At 38.9% G+C, this 22,773-nt stretch overlaps 1 protein-coding gene across 1 annotated transcript in view; it reads right to left on the bottom strand.

The window, feature by feature from the left end:
* LOC143854002 (DExH-box ATP-dependent RNA helicase DExH3-like) overlaps positions 1 to 22,773 on the bottom strand; it is a 43,451-nt gene that overhangs the window by 9,244 nt on the left and 11,434 nt on the right. Inside the window, exons 6-11 of the mRNA XM_077363700.1 lie at positions 11,946 to 12,134; positions 11,631 to 11,790; positions 11,423 to 11,553; positions 6,480 to 6,647; positions 6,116 to 6,388; positions 3,715 to 3,909 (exon numbers count right to left, since the gene is read on the bottom strand). Of these exons, the coding sequence (XP_077219815.1) occupies positions 3,715 to 3,909; positions 6,116 to 6,388; positions 6,480 to 6,647; positions 11,423 to 11,553; positions 11,631 to 11,790; positions 11,946 to 12,134 (1,116 nt within the window). The remainder of the gene's footprint in view (positions 1 to 3,714; positions 3,910 to 6,115; positions 6,389 to 6,479; positions 6,648 to 11,422; positions 11,554 to 11,630; positions 11,791 to 11,945; positions 12,135 to 22,773) is intronic.

Here is a 22,773-nt window from a genome sequence, read left to right on the forward strand (position 1 = left end):
GGGAAGCCGATAAAAAAGGAGTGTGAATATCATCTCCTTTTATTTTTTATGCAGAACCAAAAGGAAAGAAAATTAAGAGATCTAAGGTTTGATGTAAAGTTGATGGATGCAATATGACGTGAAGTACTACAGTTTGAAATAATGGTTCTAGGTGTCTTTACGGTTCAAACTAGGAAAAGCTAGGGCTCCTTGTGAAAGTCGAATGCGGTCTACTTGTGAAACTCGAATGCAATAAGATGGACAGGCAACACAGATTAACTTGATTTTGGGCCCCACTTGAAGAGGTATTGGCCCAGATCATGGGGTTGGAGATGTCATGAGTCAGGCAGCCCCACCTGAAGAGATATTGGTCCGACCTCACTTGGATTTCTCTCCCTGGTCCTAGATGGTCCCCCATCATCTCTCCCCCTGTTGAGTGAGGGATCAAAAAGTCCCTCATCACCTTCGGCTCGCAAAATAATCCCAACAAGTAGGTCTTTGTCGTTGACTTATCGTTGTGGCTCGGGTAGAAATCAGGACGAGTATATGAGGGGCTTGATCTGCCCGAGAGTTGCCTTCGGTGCCAAATCTGTTTGGCTGAGCTCTTGGAGCGGTAGATAGCATGTTGCCGTGTCTTGGGCATTTCGGACAAGAAAATACAATCCAATATTGCCTCGATTGGATTTACGCTCGAAAAGACTTTGGCTAAATACCATTTCAAAAAAAAAAAAAAATAGTCGGCCAAATCTGTGTTCTTGCAATCTGAGCAACCTACAAGAATTTCGACATGATTCCAACTCCTTCACACATGCACATACAAAAAGATGGGCAACTCATAGGTTTCTTGACGAAATATCCCTGCCAAATTGGATTAACAATAGGTTGCACTGAACGTCAAAGCATGTTTTTTCATTCTTCTTGCATTATCACGTTGTCATCCATTCCCTGTCTCATGGAAAAGATTTCTCGAGTTGACTATATCGATTGTGATCCACACACTTATCAGATGCTTGATTTTTCTTCAAAGCTATCCATTTGATTAGCCAACTTTATCAATAGTCGATCTCTCTGCAATTTCCAACAACCCACTCATTGATATCTTACTCATGTATGAAGACATCACAACCAAAAGCAATGATACTAGAATTGATGCAGGCCCAAAAGGAAAGGAAACTTAACCAAAAGCTTGTAGAATCTTAACATAGAGAAATCATGTCATAGGCACTAATTGAGTAAAACTAGATTCAATTTAGCTAGGGCTTATAAAGTATGCTTGAATCTATACTGATGGGATTAAATGAGATTACTTAGACATTTGGAAGCACCATAGTCACAGATATCTCCGACATTTTCAAAAAGGGTACTGATATCGGCATTGCAATGTTTTGATAACTGCACTAACTCATCTTATCTTTTATTATTTAAACAGTTGTCAAAGGTTATTATAGTTCCCAAAAAACTCTCACGAGCCAATTAAAGAAGAAAATACGGGCTGAGTTTGTGTAATTATTAAAACATGGTAGTATCAAACTGTCAATATCCTTAGCCAGTCAAAAATATTGCAGTATTTTGTAATTGTTTATAAAACGATGTTCCCTCGAAATTTTCCCGCAATTTTGAAAAATCAATTAGGCATCTTCATATTTTAATTTTCACGGCAAAAATATTGCTGCAAATTCACAATATTATTTTTTGTCCTAATTTTGCTCATCAATTTTATATTCTTATATATTATGTATTTATATATATTTTTTATTTTTCTCCATATAAACCTAAAATTAACAAAAAATAAAATAAAACACCTCGACATACACCCTTCCCGATAAATTCCTGAGACAATTTGTGGCTATGGGAAACACCCAAGAAGTCAGGAAGTGTCAACAGATCTAACAGTCCATATCTTATCAACATTTGCAAAACATTATCCTAAGGTTATGATTAACAAGTACAAATAAGCTGAACATTCATGGTTGTGACCATTAGTGGGGTTGGCATTGGAAACCTAACCCTAAATGTAATTGAGATTAAAGAAAATGAAGCTATGAAAAACCCAGCGTTCCTGGATTTGGGCAATTGAAGAGTGCGAACGTGAAAACGGAAAACCTACGTTTTTTATTTGATAGAAAAGGGAAAGAAATACAGGATAGGAATGTCATGAATGATAAATACGAAGATGAGAAGAACATAAGGGACAAAAGATACCCTGATTGTGATTAAGGCCCTTGGATTTTTATTTTTGACGACTCAAAGATTTGATTCCATGTAAAGAATCATTTAAAGATAATGATCCATAAAGATATAGAAGAGCGAAGTGCTGAAAGAGAGTGAAGTCAAAATTGCACAATTAATTTTGGAAATAATGGTAATGTTATTTATACAGCATGTGGTCAAATGATCAAAATACTCTAGTCTCATAATTCGACTATCTTCAACGCAGACAACCGTTAAAGACATCAAGAGTGATATGGGGACCCATATGCAAAATTGTTTTTTCCCGGTAACAGTAAAGGAAGATTCGAAAGTTAAATATGTCAGTGTTAATTTTCAATGGATATTATGTTTCCTCTTCACGTGTCAAGGAAAATTTGTATGAGAAGAAAATGGAGCCTAATGTCCTCAATATTTGATACTAGAAGTCAGCACTAAGAACCAAGATTCATCTCTTGGTGACTGAACCAAATTCTACAATTATTAAAAAGAAGCAATTTATGCCCCTACAACAAATCCATGGAGTCTCAGTTGGCACAGTCGAGTTGCAGGTTTGAGTTCTAAGTTTCAAATTAATGTGACAGATGAAATGATGTGGCCAATCTATTTGGAATCAAACAAAGTAGAAAAGCAGGTAACTTTTGACTGAAAAATCATAGAAATGATGTGACCAATCTATCTGGATTCCACCAAAGTAGAAAACCTGATAAATTTTAACCAAAAAATCATAAAATACAACAAACAAATAATTCAAATATGCTAAAGAGAGACAAACAACCGATACTTGGTCAAGCCAGATAATATCATTAGCAAAGCAAAAAAGCCCAATGAATAAATCTCATTATTTTTTTCATAACATGCTCAAAAAAATAAATATATATACATATCATGTATAAATATATACATGATTTTTTTCATAACATGTTATGCTTTTTACTTCCGACAATTTGAATTTATTGTGGACACCTGTGTCGTATCGAGTCCGACACGACACGACACGACACCCGTGTCCACACGTGTCGACACTCTTTTAGACACTTAAATGTACTACTAGAAGTGTTAGTAACATTAGTAACTTTATATGTATGTACGTGAATGAGCGTGCCACTATTTCTAGATTTTTAGGGTTTGGCATGTCAGATAACTTGTATCTGTGTTGAAACTCGCCACGCAAGTCCGTGTTCACAAATCTTGATTATATGTACTTTCTATTTTAGCCGTGTCCCCGTTTCTAAATTTTGGGAGTTGGCCGTGTCCGACACTCCGTGTCCGTGTCGACACGCGACACTCGTGTCCATGTCCGTGTCCACAAATCATAGGCTTTTTATCATAACATGGTCAAAAGCATTTAAATATATGGACACCAAAACCTCCCAGAGTCCTATTGAACAGACCATTTTTCTGTAGAGAAAACATCAATGATAGGTTCGCTAGTTTATTAATGTAACAGAAAAATGTCACTATAAAATCATAAATTAAAGTCCTTAACTGTGTCAATGAAAAAAAAAAGCTCAAACAAAATCTTACTTGTCGAGCAGCAGCCTTGGAGATCCAAGAAGGAAGCAAACAAGGAGTATTGTTCAATGCATCATATGATGTCTCTTTCGCCTTCCCACAATCAACAACGAAAACCACATCATTAATGGTAATACTTGTCTCAGCCATGTTAGTGGCAAGCACTATTTTCCGCACTCCATTTTCTGGCTTATCAAAAATTAACCTCTGTGGCAAACCAAATAAAAAGTTATCATGAACATGAAAAGGAGTATCAAGCAGTAAAGGCGTAGGATTGAAGGAAAGACAACCTTGAACCAATTACATTGAAACAGAGAGTCAAACAAATGAGTAATCTGATTGGTTTGTAACTTGAAAAAAAAGAGGGGAAAAACACACTAACTCAGAATATTTGACACCATTTAAAAAAAGGATATCTGATTACGAGGCAGTGTGTGAAATGTGAAAGGTAGAGCTAACAGCAATCGCAAGTAAATAGAAGTTTGCAGGTAAAACTCATTTCATTATATTCGCAATAATGAATTCAATTTCTACTCAGGCCAAACAGACATTTACAACATGGATCACCTGAAACAACGAATTTTGCAACAGCCATCTAAGCGTTATAGCGAAATTTGAGGGTTCTTAGTCAAAGTTACCCAAACCTAAATCAGTCCACATATTATAAAACAATAATAGGAAGGATAGGCCATCTATAGGAAGCAAGGGGAATTACTGTTATAGCACCAAAAACAGCATAGTAAATACTATCATGCTGTTTTGTTAATCATGCTGCACACTTGTTCGGTGATTGGGACCATTGATTTGATGGGAGATCATTACGTGACCTAACGGACGCAGATCCCATGTCGAAAGGAGATCTCGTCAGCTAGATCGACGGATGCAGAGGCTTGGGAAAAACCTAGGCACCCATTTCACCAGCCCTGGTGAAGGGGCTAAAAAGTGAATGGGCCAGACTTTTGATGGCAGGGAATACACGTTGTGGTCGGTCCATGCCGTATGGTAACCTTTCTCGCTAATGAGAAGAGGCATACAAAAAATGTCCACTTGAAATATAACGTTGTGGTCGGTCCATGCCGTATGGTAACCTTTCTCGCTAATGAGAAGAGGCGAACAAAAAGGTTCACATGAAATATAATGTTGTGGTCGGTCCATGCCGTATGGTAACCTTTCTCACTAATGAGAAGAGGCGTACGAAAAGGTTCACTTGAAATATAACGTTGTGGTCGGTCCATGCCATACGGTAACCTTTCTCGCTAATGAGAAGAGGCATACAAAAAAGGTTCACTTGAAATATAACGTTGTGGAGGGTCAATGCCGTACGGTAACCTTTCTCGCTAATGAGAAGGGGCGTACAAAAAGGTTCACTTGAAATATATATATATATATATATATATATATATATATATATATATTTATATATATGTGTGTGTGTGTGTGTGAGAAAAGAGTAGGTACTCCCTGGAGTAGATAACTTATGTACTCCCTAGCTTAAAATAACAGTTGGGGCCACATTGTTTGGGTGATCCAAAGCATTCATTTGATGGGCCCCCACATAGATAGGGTGTGCCCAAAAAGTCAGCTCAACAGAATCATCCTAACCCTATGAACTGTGGAGGCAAAAAAATGGACAGATTTGTGCAGGTTTATACACGTCCATTTTGGCCTCCACAGTTCATAGGGTTAGGATGATCCTATCGAGCTGACTTTTTGGGCACACCCTATCTATGTGAGGGGCCATCAAATGAATGCTTTGGATCACCCAAACAATGTGGCCCCAACTGTTATTTTAAGCTAGGGAGTAGATAAGTTATGTACTCCAGGGAGTACCTGCTACTCTCTCTCTCTCTCTCTCTCTCTCTCTCTCTCTCTCTCTCTATATATATATATATATATATATATATATATATATATATATATATATATATATATATGTGTGTGTGTGTGTGTGTGTGTGTGTGTGTGTGAGTGCCCAGCAAACTTAAGTCTTAAGGATATATGTTACCAGATACTCAACAAACTTCCAGAAACACAATGCGGAAAAAAGTTTGCATGGGTGCTTGTTTCACACACACACACACACACACACACACACACACCACACACACACACACACACACACACACACACACACACACACACACACACATGTATATATAACTAAAAACTGGGAGTACAACCACCAACACTCATGCACACATAGGAAGTAACTAAAAGATAGATAGTCATATGCTTGATATGGAAATATGTGTACGCACATAAAGTGGATCCAAAATTATTACATTCTTCAAAGAATATGCTAGCATTTGCAGGTCAAAACTTCCGATACACAAAAGGTCAAGGCTCCACAAATAACTATGGATGTTTTGGGCTCAAATCATTCAGGCCATCAATGAGAAAACCACACATTTACCTGCTCCGAGCTGGGCATAGAACCATGGCATGCAAGCAACAAAACTCTGCTTCGATCTCCTAAAAGTGGATGAGCTTGGAGTTGATCCTTCAAGGAATTTATGTCATCCCATCCAGTCATGAATACCAAAACAGCACCCGCCCTTTCTTTTCTACAGATATGGCATAATACATTTTCTATGAGGTTGAAACCAATAGAATCCGGATTCCAACAAGATAAGGATTCCTTGGTCCTCCAGCTATACTCTTTAAGATCAGCAGCATCTAGCGCATCCTGATCAGTTGTATAGAAAAAAGAAAGATGGAAATTAAAAAAACTATATGCAATAACAAAAAGGAGATGTGGCCTCACAAGATTACCATACCTCAACAACAGAAGCAATTTGGCTCTTCCTCTTTCTGAGAGCTTGTTTCTGCATTTTCCACAGCTTTTCTTGCCCATAGTCATCAATTTGATTGTACGTAGTCAACTTATAGCCAGTCATTTCCAGAACATCCTCCAGATAATGAGTTCGAACCGGATATGTAAAACCCTGAAATTTGACCGGTAAAGCACAAATTGAGAATCATGCCCCACAGCACCATCATGTTCAGGTCAAAGCAATTTTCGACATAAAATGAAACAAAAAATGGAAATATTCAAAGAAGATACATACATGTAAGAATCAACTCGTCCATTATGATTATGGATAGCAGATAACCCACATAAACAATGAAAAGTTTTCATGTTCCACGGTCAATGAAGGTTAAAATTGTCCTGGAAAACAAGAAAGAATTTTGATCCAGGATTTCCAAGGAAAATAAGTCCGCTACACACTGAAAAACTCATTTTCCAGAGGGGGGTGTTCCAGAAAAAATTTACACCAGATCCAAATCGCACTGTAGTGTTTTGTGCTTGAAAAGGATAAACCAAAGATGACTAATGAGCATGGGGACTTTTCGTGAGACATTTTATTCAACGAATGCTTCAACCAACTTCCCATTTTCGGGGTAGAGATCGGAATCGACTGGATCAACCTATGCCTCGTTTATACGCTACTAGGTCCACTCTTGTCGGAATCTCCAAAGCCATTACTGATGTACTTCAACCGGTCCTTCTTACACGACCGCTTTTTCCACGGCACTAAAGTCACGTAATTACTCATTTATCTATGTTCATGTGGTGTCAAAGAGAGTTAGGTTGTTGAAAATTTGTCTGGAAAGGGCATATCAACTAATGTAAAAGACACTAAATCACATTATTGGAGCTTGCAATCCACACCCAATTAGCTAATGAATATCTACACAACTTTCTTTTTTTTAATGGTATGAATATCTACACAACTAAGAGAGGAAATGACAACGTTAGACATGAATCACAGCAGTTACATCGCATCATAGAAAAAATGGTCTTGTTTCTTCAAGATTTTGAGCAAGATTATCAAGATAAAGCTTTTCAATAAAATATCTTCAACAATCCTAGAACTTTCCACCTAGATGAAGATATATTAGTATGGAAAATACCATTCACAAAAAAATATTAGTATGGAAAAACATGAAAAAAAAATCTCAAGCAAATTATGAATGCATGGCTTTTGAATGTAGGCATGAAATTCTACTCCAAGTATGTGTCTCGATGGAAGCAATTTTCACAATACATCTCGACAAAATCACTAGTGTTGAAATCTCCATAATGTTGAAGACGTATTGATATTGATATGGTGTGCTTTGATAGTTCAAACTTCAAACTAAAGGACAAGTACACTACAAGTGGGATTGATGCAAATCGAGATGGGTTCCCAAGCACTCAGGTTCTTAAGATACCTCAGAAAAGAAGACGGTAACAAGAGAAAAGGGGGGCGCAAAGAGGCCCAAACGGTCATGTTATGCTAACATCAGCAATGGTGCCATAAGGGTCGGTTATACAGGATTTTTTAGGCAACCAATTGCTTTTACTTTTCTAAATGTATATGATTCTCATGTCTTCGTTTTGTAGCATTTTGTTTTCTTGGTGTATGGCACGAACTTCCGCCTCATTAGAGTCTGCCACACCTATTGGCCCACTAAATGCCCAAGTCACAACCCCATCTTCATTTCTGTTAAAGTATAAAAGATAAATAACGAGTTTACATGGTATCAGAGCCAAAGGTCTCGAGTTCAAACCTCCCGGACAGCAAAAATCCACATGCGATGGTCGGCCCAAAGTGGGACCACATGTGCCACGTGTTTGCCAAGTGGGCCACACGTGCGGGGGAGTGTTAAAGTATAAAAGATAAATAACGCCTTGGAGAAGTTGGTAAGTTAACAGTTTCTAAGCAGCCCTCCGATGCCTGAAGGTCCCAGATTCTCCAAACTCGAGCCGACGAAATTCAATTTAAGAATCCCTTGAGAAGGAGGGGACCATGATTGGACCACTATAGGATCGTTGCTAGAAGCATCACATCTCTCCAACCATGCCACAAATCGTATGACGATACAAATCTAAAGGATTCTAATGTTTTCACCCAAGAGATAGTTATAGCAATCACCTTGTTGAAAAGGAAATGAGCTCCCTTTTAAAAATCTTTCAAGATTCGAGCGTTTCTCTCCTTCCAAAGAACCCAAATAGTGGATAGGAATGAAACATACCGTAGGATTTTACCTTTACTCTTCGAAGGTGCCATGGTCCAACATTCAAAGAGCTCCAAGAAAGTAGCAGGGAACACCCATGTAATCCCAAATCTACGTAATACTCTGCTACATGCCTTTGTAGCCACCTTACAGTGGACTAGTAGATGATCCATTGATTCCCCTGCTTTATACAAAGAGCGCAATCGACAAGCAACATGTTCCTTTCTCTAAGGAAGTCGACGGTCTGAATTCTTTTGAGGATCACCGTCCATCCAAACAAACATACCCTAGATGGTGCTTGAATGTCCCACACTTGGAAGTGCCGAGGCGAGGTAGAAGATGGTGATAGAAAGATTTAGCAGATAAATCCCCACCTGAGTTCCAAATCCAAATTCTTTTGTCTTCCCCATCTAGCTTTAAATAACACTTTTCCAATGTATGTAGTAGGCTCCCCACCTCTTCCAATTCCCTATCAAAAAAGTTTCTCCTGAAAGCCGGACACCATAACACCATGTTCTCCAGTCACGTAAAACATTCTTTAACCATGACGTCCTTGTCAATACTAAGGCAAACAACTGTGGAAAGAAATCCTTCAACGGGTTTTCTGTGCACCAAATGTCCAACCAAATTTTACTCTATCCCCTGTGTATACTCTGAACATTACCCCTTCCTAAAACTTAGTTTTAAAAAACATCACATCCCTCCATATAGTTTTTCCTGGCTTGCTGAATTTATCTTCCGTCTCCCAACGACCTTTGCATTACCCATACTTGCTAGTAATCACTTTCACCCACAAATTGTGACCCTCCTCACCAAATCTCCACAGCCACTTCCCTACAAGTGCTTGGTTTGTTTCCTTATGCGCTTAATCCCTGGGCCACCCGCCTTCACAGCTTACCAAAGGGATACCTTTTTTTTCTTTTGCCCACCCCCCCCCCCCCCCGACACACACACACACACAAAAAAAGACAAAAAAGAAACGCCTTTGAATCTTTTCAATTCTCAAAATGATACTCATGGGACATTTGAAACCGATAGTTGATAAATGGGAATGTTAGCCAACACTGCCTTAATCAAGGTGAGCTTGACCCCCCTTGGAGACCAAGTTTCTTTTCCAAGTTTCAAGCCTTTTCTCCACTCTATCAACTATAGGTTCCCAACTTTCTTTGGTTTGCCTACCCCCAAAGGTAATCCGAGATAAGTAGATGGCAAAGAGTCAACCGAGCACCCCATTATGCCTGCCAATCCCATAAGAGTCTCATCCGTTATGTTGATTCTGATCACTCTTGATTTATGGAAATTGGTCCTTTGAGCGATGATCATTTCATAGCACCTGATGAATAGCTTTTAGATTGACCACTTGTAGGAGGTCTGCGGAACTAAACAACAACATATCATCCACACCTGATGATAGCTTTTAGATTGACCACTAGTAGCAGATAGATTATGACCTTTATTTTGGGAACTTCTGCCTAGAGGTATTCTAGTGAGTACTTGATCTGATTTTTCTTCTAGTTTTAATGCTATTTTGATCAATTATAGAATAATATATATACATCAGGTCCTTTTCAAAAATATATATATATACATCAGGTTATATGTGAAAAAACCCTACAACTTTAAAGGAAAAGATCCCTCAAAGTGGGTGATGCATAGATCCATTTTTCTCCATTTCTTTTTTTTTATTTTGTTTCAGCGGTACATTTTTCCAATCTCCTTCTCATTATTTTTGCAATATATGATTGCAGTTGAGTGCCTCTTGCCTTTCATTTCCCCTCACCCCAAGTTTCCAACTAGCTCGATTACAAATTTTATTGTTCTGTTCAACCATCTACAACCCGGTTTGATTAACTTATAACCACTCTTAGTGGTCTACGACTAGTCCGGAGGCATATAGATCGCACAATCGATCATGGGAGATGGTATAAGAGAAAACCAAAACCAACTCATTCGATGTAAATGACACAAGTAAATGGCATACAGGTCAGATGCAAGGAGGGAAGTCCAAAAACCAACGCACTTATTAGAACGCATATGCCTATGTTGACAAATAGATAAAAACACAAACAAGAGATGGCTCAATCAGCAAGGCTGGTATATGGTCATAAAAGGCCCTAGTTCAATAGAAATAGATCCAAGATTTTTGATAAATAAAGATAGATAAATATAAACAATAAGGACAATAACCTAGCAATATTTACAACATAAGCAATCATGATCCCCGTTTTAAAGGCTAGAAAGGTGGACTGCTAGTAGGCACTAGGATAATCAGCCCTCAGAAATCAATCTGTACATTTGAAATTCTCACATTAACAAATTATTCAAGTAATATCTCCCAATCTGATAGTCTATGTAATCAACTACTTTACATGAAATTGCATAGAGCAATAGATGATCAAGAAAACCTACACCATAAATCAAAACTTTTTATAGACTAGTTATTTGAGAAGTAATTTATCTGAAATTAACTCCTCAAAAATAACAATAAACAACTACAACCAACAAGTAAAAAATAGAATTAATTCTTAGAGAAGCAACGACATCCAATTCTGGTCATCTATATCAAGTGAAAAACTAGAATACAGATTTTCCTTCCACAAGATCACTAGAAAAAAAAATAGATCACTAGTCACTAAAAAAAGAGTAAGATTTTTCCATGGATAAGCAACATTAGTTGCTTCCACTAATCCAATACCAATTAGTAATATTTCAAACTTACTGGGATGTGTATCATTGGAGCCCCACCAAAGTAGGAGGAGAAAAGCTCAGCATTTAAGGTTGCACTCATCAATATAAGCCTCAGTTCTGGTCGACGGGGAAGGAGGTCTTTCAGGACAATAAGCAGGAAATCTGGATTCAATGCAAAAGCTGGTGAGAATTTACTTCTAGCCACCCAATAATAAAGTTGAATGAAACCAAAATTTCACCTTCATTCATTCCACGCTCATGAATTTCATCTACAATAACATGAGTTACACCCTTCAGACTTCTGTCAACCAATAATCTCCTCAACAAAATGCCTGTAGTACAAAAAAGAAGGCGGGTATCCCTCCCTTTAACACCCTCTAACCGAACTTTATAACCAACCTACAAACAAAAAGCTTCCATATGAGTAAAAGAAGTGAAAATCTTCCATATATTTATTTGGAAAAATGAACTTTAATAACACCCTTCAAAAATGCCATGGCTTGAGGCATTGAAAGAACAATATTAAGAATTCTTAGCAAGGTGGAAAAACTCACAGATTCACCCAACTTCTCCCCTCTCTCAGCAGCAACTCTTTCAGAAACAGACATAGCAGATATTCGTCTAGGCTGAGTACAGATAATACTACAGGCTGCTCCACGGGCTGCTTCTACCTCTGATTCTAAGATGTACTGAGGTAGTTGTGTTGTCTTACCACAACCAGTTTCACCTGAGACGACAATCACCTGTGAAATCATCAAAAACTTTCCATCAGTGTAAGTAACATGTAATAAAAATCATTGAAAGAAAATTTGATACAAATTAAGAAGCAGCTTCATATATATATGGAAATTCTAGGGTAGGGTAAACGATGGTGATATGATAAGTTTCATAAAGGAATAACCGTTTACATCCCATTTCAACACATTAAATATCTATAGGTGACATGAATTTCTGCATCATAGTATGACTTCCAAATGGTGGCAGATGCATCCCCAAGTCCAGCACACAAGAAATCACAACAGGGATTACAAAACTGCATATCAATCTCGAAGAGAATAAAAGGCTCACAAAAAATATAGTCCAGCACACAAGAAATCACAGCAGGGATTACAAAACTGCATATCAAAGCCAAAGAGAATGAAAGGCTAAGAAAAAATATCCAAACATCAGACACTACTGGTTTCTTGAATTTTAGATGGGCTATTGCTCGTTTAAGAACTGGCAAACTTGAAAAACCATATCGACAGGATTTCATGAGTGTTGGAGTTGTTTACTGCTCTGCAGGAGTCAGTTGGATTTGTCAGTCTAATGAAAAAAGTTGTGAACAAGAAGGAGATCAGAATCAGAAAGAGTTCAGGCAGCCAGAGGTTAATATTGAAGCTCATCAGTTTTGGCAAGCTAGGATGATCCTGGAGCAGTCACACTTTTAGAAACAGAGCAAGGGACAGAGTTTTACTTTTGAGAGGTAAGAATAGAGTGTTTAAAGAGAGATTTGCAAAAAATTTCTGAGAATTGAATATAGGTCATGCGGTTGTTCTATTTGCTCAATTGGGCTTCTAGTCGTTCATTTTAGTTTATTCATTTATTTACCTCCTACTTTCTTTTTTTTAATGGCTTACCTCCTACTTTCTTTGATTTTGTTAATAGAATAATAAAGGCAGAAGCAAAAAGAAGATTTTGTTATTCATTTATAAATGATTTTGTTATTCATTTATTTACCTCCTTTCTTTTATTTGTACTTTCCGGGTGACCTCGGTCTCCCTTTTTCTTATTGAATGAAATTGCAACTATTCAAAATAATAATAAAAATAAACAAATAAAGGGTGGAAGCAAAAGTAAGAAAAAAGGAAGAACGAAAGAGAGGAAGGGAGAGAGCTTTGAAGTCGGTCCAACGCCGCAATTCTCTCACAAAGTATTATATCTTGAATTAAAAAAAAAAACTACAAAAAGTTAAATGAAAAGAAGATTAAAAACCCTACTCTCATGAACATTAATAAAAAAATGAATTTAACAGATTTTAAGTTCTGAGGGCATATGTTGGAACCCGAGCAGGTTTGGCTCTTGTGAGGGTTTGGACTTTTGTGATTTAAGTGATGGCTACCAAACCTTCCCACCCTGTCATACAAGGAACTCGAAACTGATCCTACTGCAACTCAGAATCAGATTGATACAAGAAGGGGCTGAGCTTCTGAAAAATTGACTACTCTGCCGCTTCAAATTCCCAATGAAGTCTGAGACTCTGAGGGGGGGTAGGAGGTCCTCCTAATCCTCATGTTCTGAAAAGTGAACTAGGAAGCAAATTGAATACAGCTTGTAACAATTGAACCACATATCCATAGGAATGTGAGCACAAGACAATCGAAATCACAAGGTGAAAATCAAGTGATTTAATAGTCAGATTCATAAAAGGAAAAATGACTTAAAAAATACAAAGTTGATCAGTCAAGAGTTTGATGGACATCAGCATACAGAACAATTAATCAATTGGAATAGTGTCAAAGAGACATTCTTCGACTACATGGATGTTCCTGAAGACAAGAAGGTCAAATTATTGGCCATCAAGTTGAAATATTATGCAACGGCAATCACATCAAGGCTCGAAATATCGGTATCAGCCAGCATACAGGCCGAAGGATGAAATGATATATTTCAGTCGTGTTAGCTGTACAATCAGTATGATCATGAATCGGGTGATATAGATTTCCATTGTCAAATAAACATAGCAATATGCAATGTTTGGACCAGATATTTATGTTTACTTTTATTCTGTAATGATGTTTGACATACTTAAAAAAATGATGTTTTTAAAGTGATTTATCAACGTGTTGAGGATCATATCGGATGCATGTTTGTTTGATTGCCAGTCAAGCCTTTTTTTTACTATACACTACATCAAGCAAAAAGTGTAGAAAAAAATTATTTAACCAAAAGAAACAATCAAATAAACAACAAAACTATGTAAACCACAAGTTTTTATATGGTGCACTCACAGCAAAAATAAATACAGCATAACCCACATGTATGGATGATCTAGACCAATAATGTCTCGGTGTAGATACATGCCCCAAAATTTATCATGTCAAAAAACGATAAAATGAGAAGAAAATACTAAAACAAGTAGGAATAAAATATCTAACAAAAAGAAATATAATTATTATTAAAAAAATCTAAAAAAAAACATGAAAGTTGGCAAACAAAGAAAAAGTATTGAAAAAATGGGCACATAGACCCATACATATGAGATAAATTTCGGGTTGGGAAAAAAACTCTTTAACAACTAAAAATAGCATGTCCTATTAGTAAATAAACCAAAAACATGAATAACATGGTAGAACTAGCATTAAAGATGCACCAAAAATACGTCAAACAAGCACAGCTATCATTAAACGATGCAATGTGACCCAATAAACTACTAAATAAAATGAAGAAAATAACCAAAGCATTGAAAAAATGGGCACAAAAAAGAAGAAAAGAAATGATAAACTACTAAATAAAATGAAGAAAATAACCAAAGCATGCATGTGACCCGATACTCAACTCAACTAAGCCTTTGTCCCAAACTAGTTGGGGTTGGCATGTGACCCAATAGATGTATAAAAAAAATAATACAATAAAACAATACATTAAACGAACAATTCTAATATTAAAAGAAGCAATATTGCGAAAAACAAAAAAAGCAGATAAAATGCATAAATATCGTCCAGATCTCCTCCAAATCTAGTCAAAAACATGCATTTTCAATGAATCATGCAAATTTTCTAGTAGAAAGTGAACCATAGGAAAATGAGAAGAATATCTTTCTAAATAGTAAAATCATATATTCAAAAGGCAAAAAGATACGCCTAAAGAGCAGCTCAATGAATTTCTGCAAAAGCTACATCAACAAAACAACATGAAAGAAAACAGCACCCTAGGCAAGAGGCAATCAGAGATTTGCATTGAACTCCCCCCTAGAAGCTAGTCCACCTTCTCGATCACCAACCTTCTCACACGGTGGAACGAGATGTCTCTCCAAGAAAGACAATCCATCACATCATTAATAATGGCGAGGAATTTCCAAGATCTTTGCCTCCTTCAACCTTTGGATGAAATTTTTGGAGAGGAACCCAAACTTTTAATTTAAATTTAAGTGATTTGACCTTGGCCGTGTTGGAATCATAAAAACCATTTAACATAGATCATGCCACTCCCGTGACCTTGTTATGATCCCAAATGAGCCTCACCCACCCCTTGACAGACTGGGATTCCTGAAACGAGAGCAATCAAAGTTAATCTTAAAGGAGCCCACCAGAGGAGGGCTCCACTGACTATTTTCCGGAAAGCTTCTATTTCATACACTCCTAGAGTTTCTTAAACTCAAATGTTATTCTAGACTCTTCTTGTAGAATAACATGAAATAGGAAACTAACCGAATTAATTTTTGAAAAGACAAACTAACCTAATTAATTGAAATAATAAAAAAGCAACTACAAAGGATTTTCTAAAAGACCTTTAAACAAAATAGGAACCATCCAAGGTAGAACCAAAGTTAATTAGGAAACTGTGACTTAGACTTAAAACTAACTAAAACCCATGTTACATGGATTCTTCTAAATGGGCGAAGTATCCATGTCAGACACGTCACGGATTCCAATACTTCAAAGATTCTTTGAGACACTTCTAGATCTCTTTTATCATTTTTTTTTTTTTGAATACCACTACCACAAATTTACAATTGTCGCATGGTTCGAGTTTTACCCATACTAATAATAGGCTTCTTAAACGAAAATAAAATATTATTTTTTCTTGTTGTAATCATTTTTTTTAATGGTTCTTGTTGTAATCATATTTTTTAAAATGCTTGTTGTAATCATATTATTATGTAAAATAACAAAGGGAAAATTACATTTACACCCCATCTAGTTTCTGACACATACACTTCTACCCCTGTGGTTCTAAACGTGACAACTACACCACCAGTGGTTTCAAAACGTGACAAGTACACCCCCTCCGTTAACGGTCCGTCAGTTTAACCTGACCAAAAAGACTGAAACTAACCATGGTTAATATTTTGAGGACAGAAATACCCTCATTTGCAGAGGGATTAGGGTTACGCCATTTCCCACCGTCACCGTCGCACCTCCGGCCACCGTTGTCGTCGCCATCTCCGGCCACCGCCGTCACCTCCACCACAGACAATGAAACCCCACACCATGGCTTCATCAAACCCATATTTCAAGAAAAAAACATTGATAAAAACCAAAAACAGCCCTAAAATGTTAGGGTTTATGTGCAAATCATGATAATGGTGTGAATGAAGACAAATAAAACTCCTAAATCGAGGGTTTGTGTTGATAAATAAACAAGGGTTTGAATCAAACCCTAATTTTTAGTTTTCAAGTTTGAAAACCCTAATTTTCAGTTGTGGAAGAAGAGGATGGTATTTTGGTCATTTCCACCTCGCCGTTTGGTCCCTCCAGTTAAAAAAACCCAATGAAACCACAGGGGGTGTAGTTGTCACGTTTAGAACCGCAGGGGTAGAAGTGTATGTGTCAGAAACTAGAAGGGGTGTAAATGTAATTTTCCCAATAATAAAACTTGAGAATTGATTAAAATATTTTGGCGAATCCACAAATCCTTCTTTTTGAGGTTTCGTTAATCCGACACTCGATACCCGTGTCGGATTCCGACACCCGCATCCGTAATGATGCAACATAGACTAAAATTCTTATCAAAACTCCTAAAGCCATGTTTGACAACCAAGTGGGACCCATAAAAATTTCTTGAAACCCAATGAGACTAAAAATCCCACGTGGGACATTTTGACCATGTCAACTACCCAAAATTTACAAAATTGCCCCTAATAGCAAATTTTGATTGTTTTGAATAGTAGATTATTGGTGTTGGTGGATCCCACTAGCTTCTAAAGCATTCAAAAAAAAAAAATTGAAATAGGACAAAGTTATATTATATTATAAATCATAGGGAATTTACATAAGATAGAGAAAAACCTTTCAAAACCCTGATAGAGACTTACCAAAAAACTTTGCAATCTTCCATTGAAGATCTTGAAGAAACCTCCCTTTAAGATGAATATTTTCCTAGTTCCAATAAGAGCCGTTCAACCTCGAATGCAAAAACCTCCTCGTCCGACATGATAGCCGAGAGATCCTCATCATCCGGTTCCCTTCTTCAGATGCCCTTTTCCGGTCAATCATAACCTCCAGCTTCTGAATCCCCGCCGCCTTATCTGCTTCCCATCGGAGAAGCCTCAGATTCTTTTCATCCGCCAGGGACTTGTTGAAAAAGGGGTGCTTATGCATTGGCGAATGTGTGTCTTTGACATTATAGGTCCCGGTTATGCTGAAAAGGCTTCTGATCTCCTATTAGCTTCCTCCTTGAAGAGCTTCCATTGACGTCGCTCACTTGCTATGGGGCTTCCTCTAGCGAGGGGGAAGGCTTCCTAGTGACTACTAACACAAGGATTTCACTTCGGAGAGATAGCACTCAAGCTTGTAGTCCCTCCCTTCTTCACCTGCATTGCTTGAATCATTCCCAGCGGACGGATGCCAGCGCCGACTGATCGATGAAAATAACGCCAGCCTGTTAACAGATAAGAGGACTAGGTAATGCATACTTGGAATGCCATAAAAGAGCTTGATTGAGATAGTGAGTTCATTGCTTAGAAGCAGGAATCTTCCCTCAGGTTGCCGCTCCCACCTCAGAACCTCGATTCGGTGCTCCTTAGGAAGGAGCTTCCAGGGAGCACGACCCCAAAGAGATGGGAACCTCTCTCATGACGCTCTAAGCCTCTCATGACGCTCTAAACCTGCTTTCGCTCCCAGCCTGCCTCTATTACTCCATAAGTCCTACGATCATTAACTTTCTTGCATCAAACTCCTTTAACTCTTCAAAGTACTTCATTGGAGTAAGCACAAAGGCTTGTGGATCTTCAAAAGGCAAGAGAAACGAGTGAACGAAAATGAAGATGGTTAGAAATTACTGCTTTTAAATGTACTTAAATTTTGAAAGATACATATGAAAATGGTTAGAAACTATTATTTTTTTATGTACTTGAATTTTGAAAGATATATAAAGAAAATACTACATACACGCTCCCATGGCGCTCCCAAACTTAGACTCTTCTAGACCCTCACGCTTCCTCGCCCCTGCTCCCGCCTCCACCCCCGCCTCCGCACCCGCTTCGTGCTTCTAAGGTTCATTGTTGGGAGACTCGATGAGAAGACTCATCCCTCTCTTTCCTAGGCTATTCAAATTAGATCCATGGATTGGACAAATTATTCACTATCAAATGGCTCAAAAGGCCGTCTTTAAGACGAAGAATCAGATTTATCCAGCTAAAGCCCCCTCCTGTCTCTGATGTTGGCTGTGATGCTGGTGAGGATTCCGGGCTCGAACACGAAGGGATGCTACGGATTTGCTGCTCCTACGGAATCAAAACAAAGAATAAGCTACAGCAGGAAGTCCTTAATGATCTCTCTATCCGTTGGCGATAACCTAGAGGTCGATTCTTCATTATAGGCCAAAGCTTTCATTCTCCAGAGAGCGTCCTCCATCTCTACTAGGTCCATTGACCGCTTCCTTTTTTGTCCAGGGACAAGAACGGTCGAGGAAGGACGGGACTGAGGAAGTCATTTTGGTGCTCCATTCTTATCTTTTCTCTCTTTTTTTCTTGTTCTCTTTTCTCTCTTTTTTATGAAGAAAGCGAAAGGTCAAGAGAGTGGTTGCTTCCAAGTCTCCTGAAGGATCCCAATATCTCCTCCTATCTTTTTACATCTGGGTCACCGTCTCGATATGACCAGTGACCAATGACCAAATGCCCACGCTCCCACTATAGCGTGTAGAAAAAATCTCCTTACAATAAATGAGCATTTATGGAGCCGTAGTACTCATTCGTTCTGACCCAAATCGATAAGACCCCTTCACCTCCCAAGGATTCGTAAATAGCGATGCATTAAATACCATAATCAAATGGCAAAATACTTTTGTGGGACTCAGTCCATTGGCCGCTTCCTTTTTTGTCCAGGGACCGACGGGACTGAGGAAAAGTCATTTTTGTGCTCCATTCTTATCTTTTCTTTCTTTTTTTCTTATTCTCTTTTCTCTCTTTTTTACGAAGAAAGCGAAAGGTCAAGAGAGTAGCTGCTTCCAAGTCTCCTGAAGGATCTCAGTATCTCCTCCTATCTTTTTATATTTGGGTCACCGTCTCGATATGACCAGTGACCAATGACCAAATGCTAGGGGTGTCAATTTTGGCTCGGGCTCGGAAGCTCGCTCGAGCTCGGCTCGAATCCTTAACGAGCCGAGCCGAGCCGGCTGGCCAGGCTCGTTAAGCTTAACGAGCCGAGCCCGAGTTAGGCCAGGCTCGGCTCGGCTCGGCTTCTTAAGGCTCGTTAAGAAAACCCACTTTTGTATAAAAGAATAGTCCTAAATATAATACAGTAGGCTGTCCCAAGAAAAAAATAAGGGAAACAGCTGGAGGCATAAAGATTTCATCATGAGGTTGGTGTTGTCAACATTGTTTTGTCAACATCATCTGTTTTGTTACATCATGAGGTTTTGTCTTTCTCGAAATGCCCACAAAAACGTATTGAGGGCAGTGCGTATCAAACGGTTGTGTTTTTTTGAGAAAAATCGGGGATTGTAATTCTCGTGAGAAATTAATTTTTTCCCGTAATTGTCATAACTTTTTACCTTTTGTTGGTATTTTTTCGTAATTGTCATAACTTTCTACCTTTTGTTGATAATTTTTCATTTTAAGCTTTATAAATTCAGCTATTTTACTTTTTGTTTGTAATGATTACTTTTTTTTTCTTATTTGCTTTTGCTAGCGACCTTTGCCATGTGCGAAACTTTATAACCCAAGCTCGATAAGGCTCGCGAGTCGCTAGCGAGCCTGGCCGAGCCTGGTTCGAGCCCGAGCCGAGCCTTTGAGCTTAACGAGCCTGGCCAAGCTCGGCTCGGCTCGTTTACACCCCTACCAAATGCCCATCCTCACACTCCCACTAGAGCATGTAGAAAAAATCTCTTCTTACAATAAATGAGCATTTATGGAGCCGTAGTACTCATTCGTTCTAACCCAAATCGATAAAACCCCTTCACCTCCCAAGGATTCATAAATAGTGATGCATTGAATACCATAATCAAATGGCAAAAAACTTTTGTGGGACTCAGATCCTGGTCCTGACTCCTGACAGATCTATTAGTTCTCCCTTCCACCAAATGATTATCAACATTTATCAAAGTAGCGCCATCTCGGCATCACCTATGTCAGTGATGAAAAGCAACACCATAGGGAGAATTATTCCACTTCATACAGAAAACACTAAAAAAACTCGCTATCCCCCAGCTATCAATCAAAATCTACCAAGGATCCTCAAAACTTAAATTTTAACTTCTATCGAAAATAACCCCATTCCCGCGCGGCCATCTAGCTTCTACCTTGTCATAAGCTAGAGGGACCCTGATGATCCTTCACCCAAAGGCAACACAGGCTTTGGGTAAAGAGGAGGGCTGAACATGACTATGTAATACCCTGTCAACACTTTCATTTTTATCCTTCGGCCTATCTGAAGGTAACTTTGTAGACATTTCTGGTTTCCTTTTGGGTGTTTTTCCTCGAGGGTACCTCCCAGAATGAATTTCGGACAGGTCCATGACAAAGCCTCGCTTCCAAGATAATCCAGAGTTAAAACTTTCGAGACCTGAGCTTTGATCCAGAAAGGCATAACCCAGAAACCCCAGGTTTAATGACTCCCAACACCTTCCTTCGCTTCATAGACCTTCCGACTGAGGACAAATGTCGAGCGGATCTAACACGCTTGGGACAAGGATCCTCCAGCCCAAAAACTCCTTTAGTGGTACTAGATCCAACAGGTAAAATACAGACTTGTCCAAAATGCTTACTTGATGATCCCAAAGCAAGTCCATCAGATAGAGGGGGAAGCAAAGGAGGGGGAATTTTGGGAAGCACGCCCTGCACTTTTCCTGCCATTGCAATTGAATGATGACATTTGAAATTTGAATTCAAGAGAGTGGGCCCCAAAGGAGCATTAGTTCTCCTGCCCTGAATCCCCCAAGGAGACAACAGTTGACTCACGACGTTGGTCACCGGCGATCTTCCCAAATCCAGGATATGATCCACCATAGAATCCAACAGGGCCACCACCGGGGAGGTCAGTAGTCCCGTGTTGTGAGAGGACTCGCAATTAACAGCATCGAAGCAAGATTGAGGCCCAATAGTGTCCTGGATTTCGATTCCAACAATGTAGCAATAATCTGAAATCCGTATCTTAACAAAAGAACAAGGCAACTTCCATCGAGGGGCAAGAACTTTAGCCGACACAAAGCTCATACACTGGCTGTGGCTCCCTTTCATTTTCACTTACAATACCGGACCAAAAAGATTCCTTAAAGCTTCGATCGTTGAGGTAGCCTATACATGTAGTGGGATGCAGTAGAAATTGACCCAAAGTGCTTATGTGCCTTGAACATAATCCCGATTCCAGGTAGACAGAGAAAGCAGATGGTTTCCCCAGGCCTCAGCTCCCTTGGCCAGGATCTTGGAAGCCACATCCTCCAATTCAAACATAATTAGGACTTCATCCTTTGACAAAGTACAGGGACAAGCAAGGGAAGGAATGTCCCAAAATCTTTTTGCCCAAAGCCAAAGGTCAGCTAGGGTCCCGATTATGTCTTTTTTCCTGCCTACCAAGCACGCTCTTAGAGTATCCAATCTCATTTCCACCTCCTTACCCGAAATAGATAAGGACGGGATCCCTCCCTCAACTGATGAGGAGATCGTCCCGGAATCAGGCCACTGGTCGACCTCCTTTTCAACATTAGCCAAAGAAACTTCTGGGTTGATGGGAAACACACAAATAGGGGGAACACCTTCCTTTTTGTCCTGGTGACATGGTCGACATCTACCCCGCCATTTTAAGTTAAAGTAATCACAGGTTGAGCAAAGCCAGTCCCCAGGCCACCAACTCGATTCCTCCTTACTTCTTCCTTTTAGAGCACCCCGCACTGGAGGAGGGAGTGTGAATCCGATTGAGTGATTCTTTATCTTCTGTTGACACCGTCGGCATCTGTTCCGCCATTTGAAGTTGCAATAGTCACAGGATGAGCCGAACCAGTCCCCCCGCCACCTTCTCGATTTTGCCTTGATTAGCGCTATCCGAGTGCAAGGCGCGATCTCTCTCTCCTTCTGCTTCTTGAGCATGTCCATCCCCCTCCTGGAATTTGTTGCTTATAGGAATTCCAGTTTAGCAGCTTCCAAGCAATTAGAAAATCTTGAGGACTATTTTCTTGCTTAAGGAAAATTGAAGATGCTCCCCATCAAGCATAGGACTAACTTGTAGGCAGCTGCAAAAATACTTC

Source organism: Tasmannia lanceolata, unplaced genomic scaffold (assembly GCF_043159265.1).
Source record: "Tasmannia lanceolata isolate RefF3 unplaced genomic scaffold, GAP_Taslan_0.1 ptg000020l, whole genome shotgun sequence".
Taxonomy (NCBI): Eukaryota; Viridiplantae; Streptophyta; class Magnoliopsida; order Canellales; family Winteraceae; genus Tasmannia; species Tasmannia lanceolata.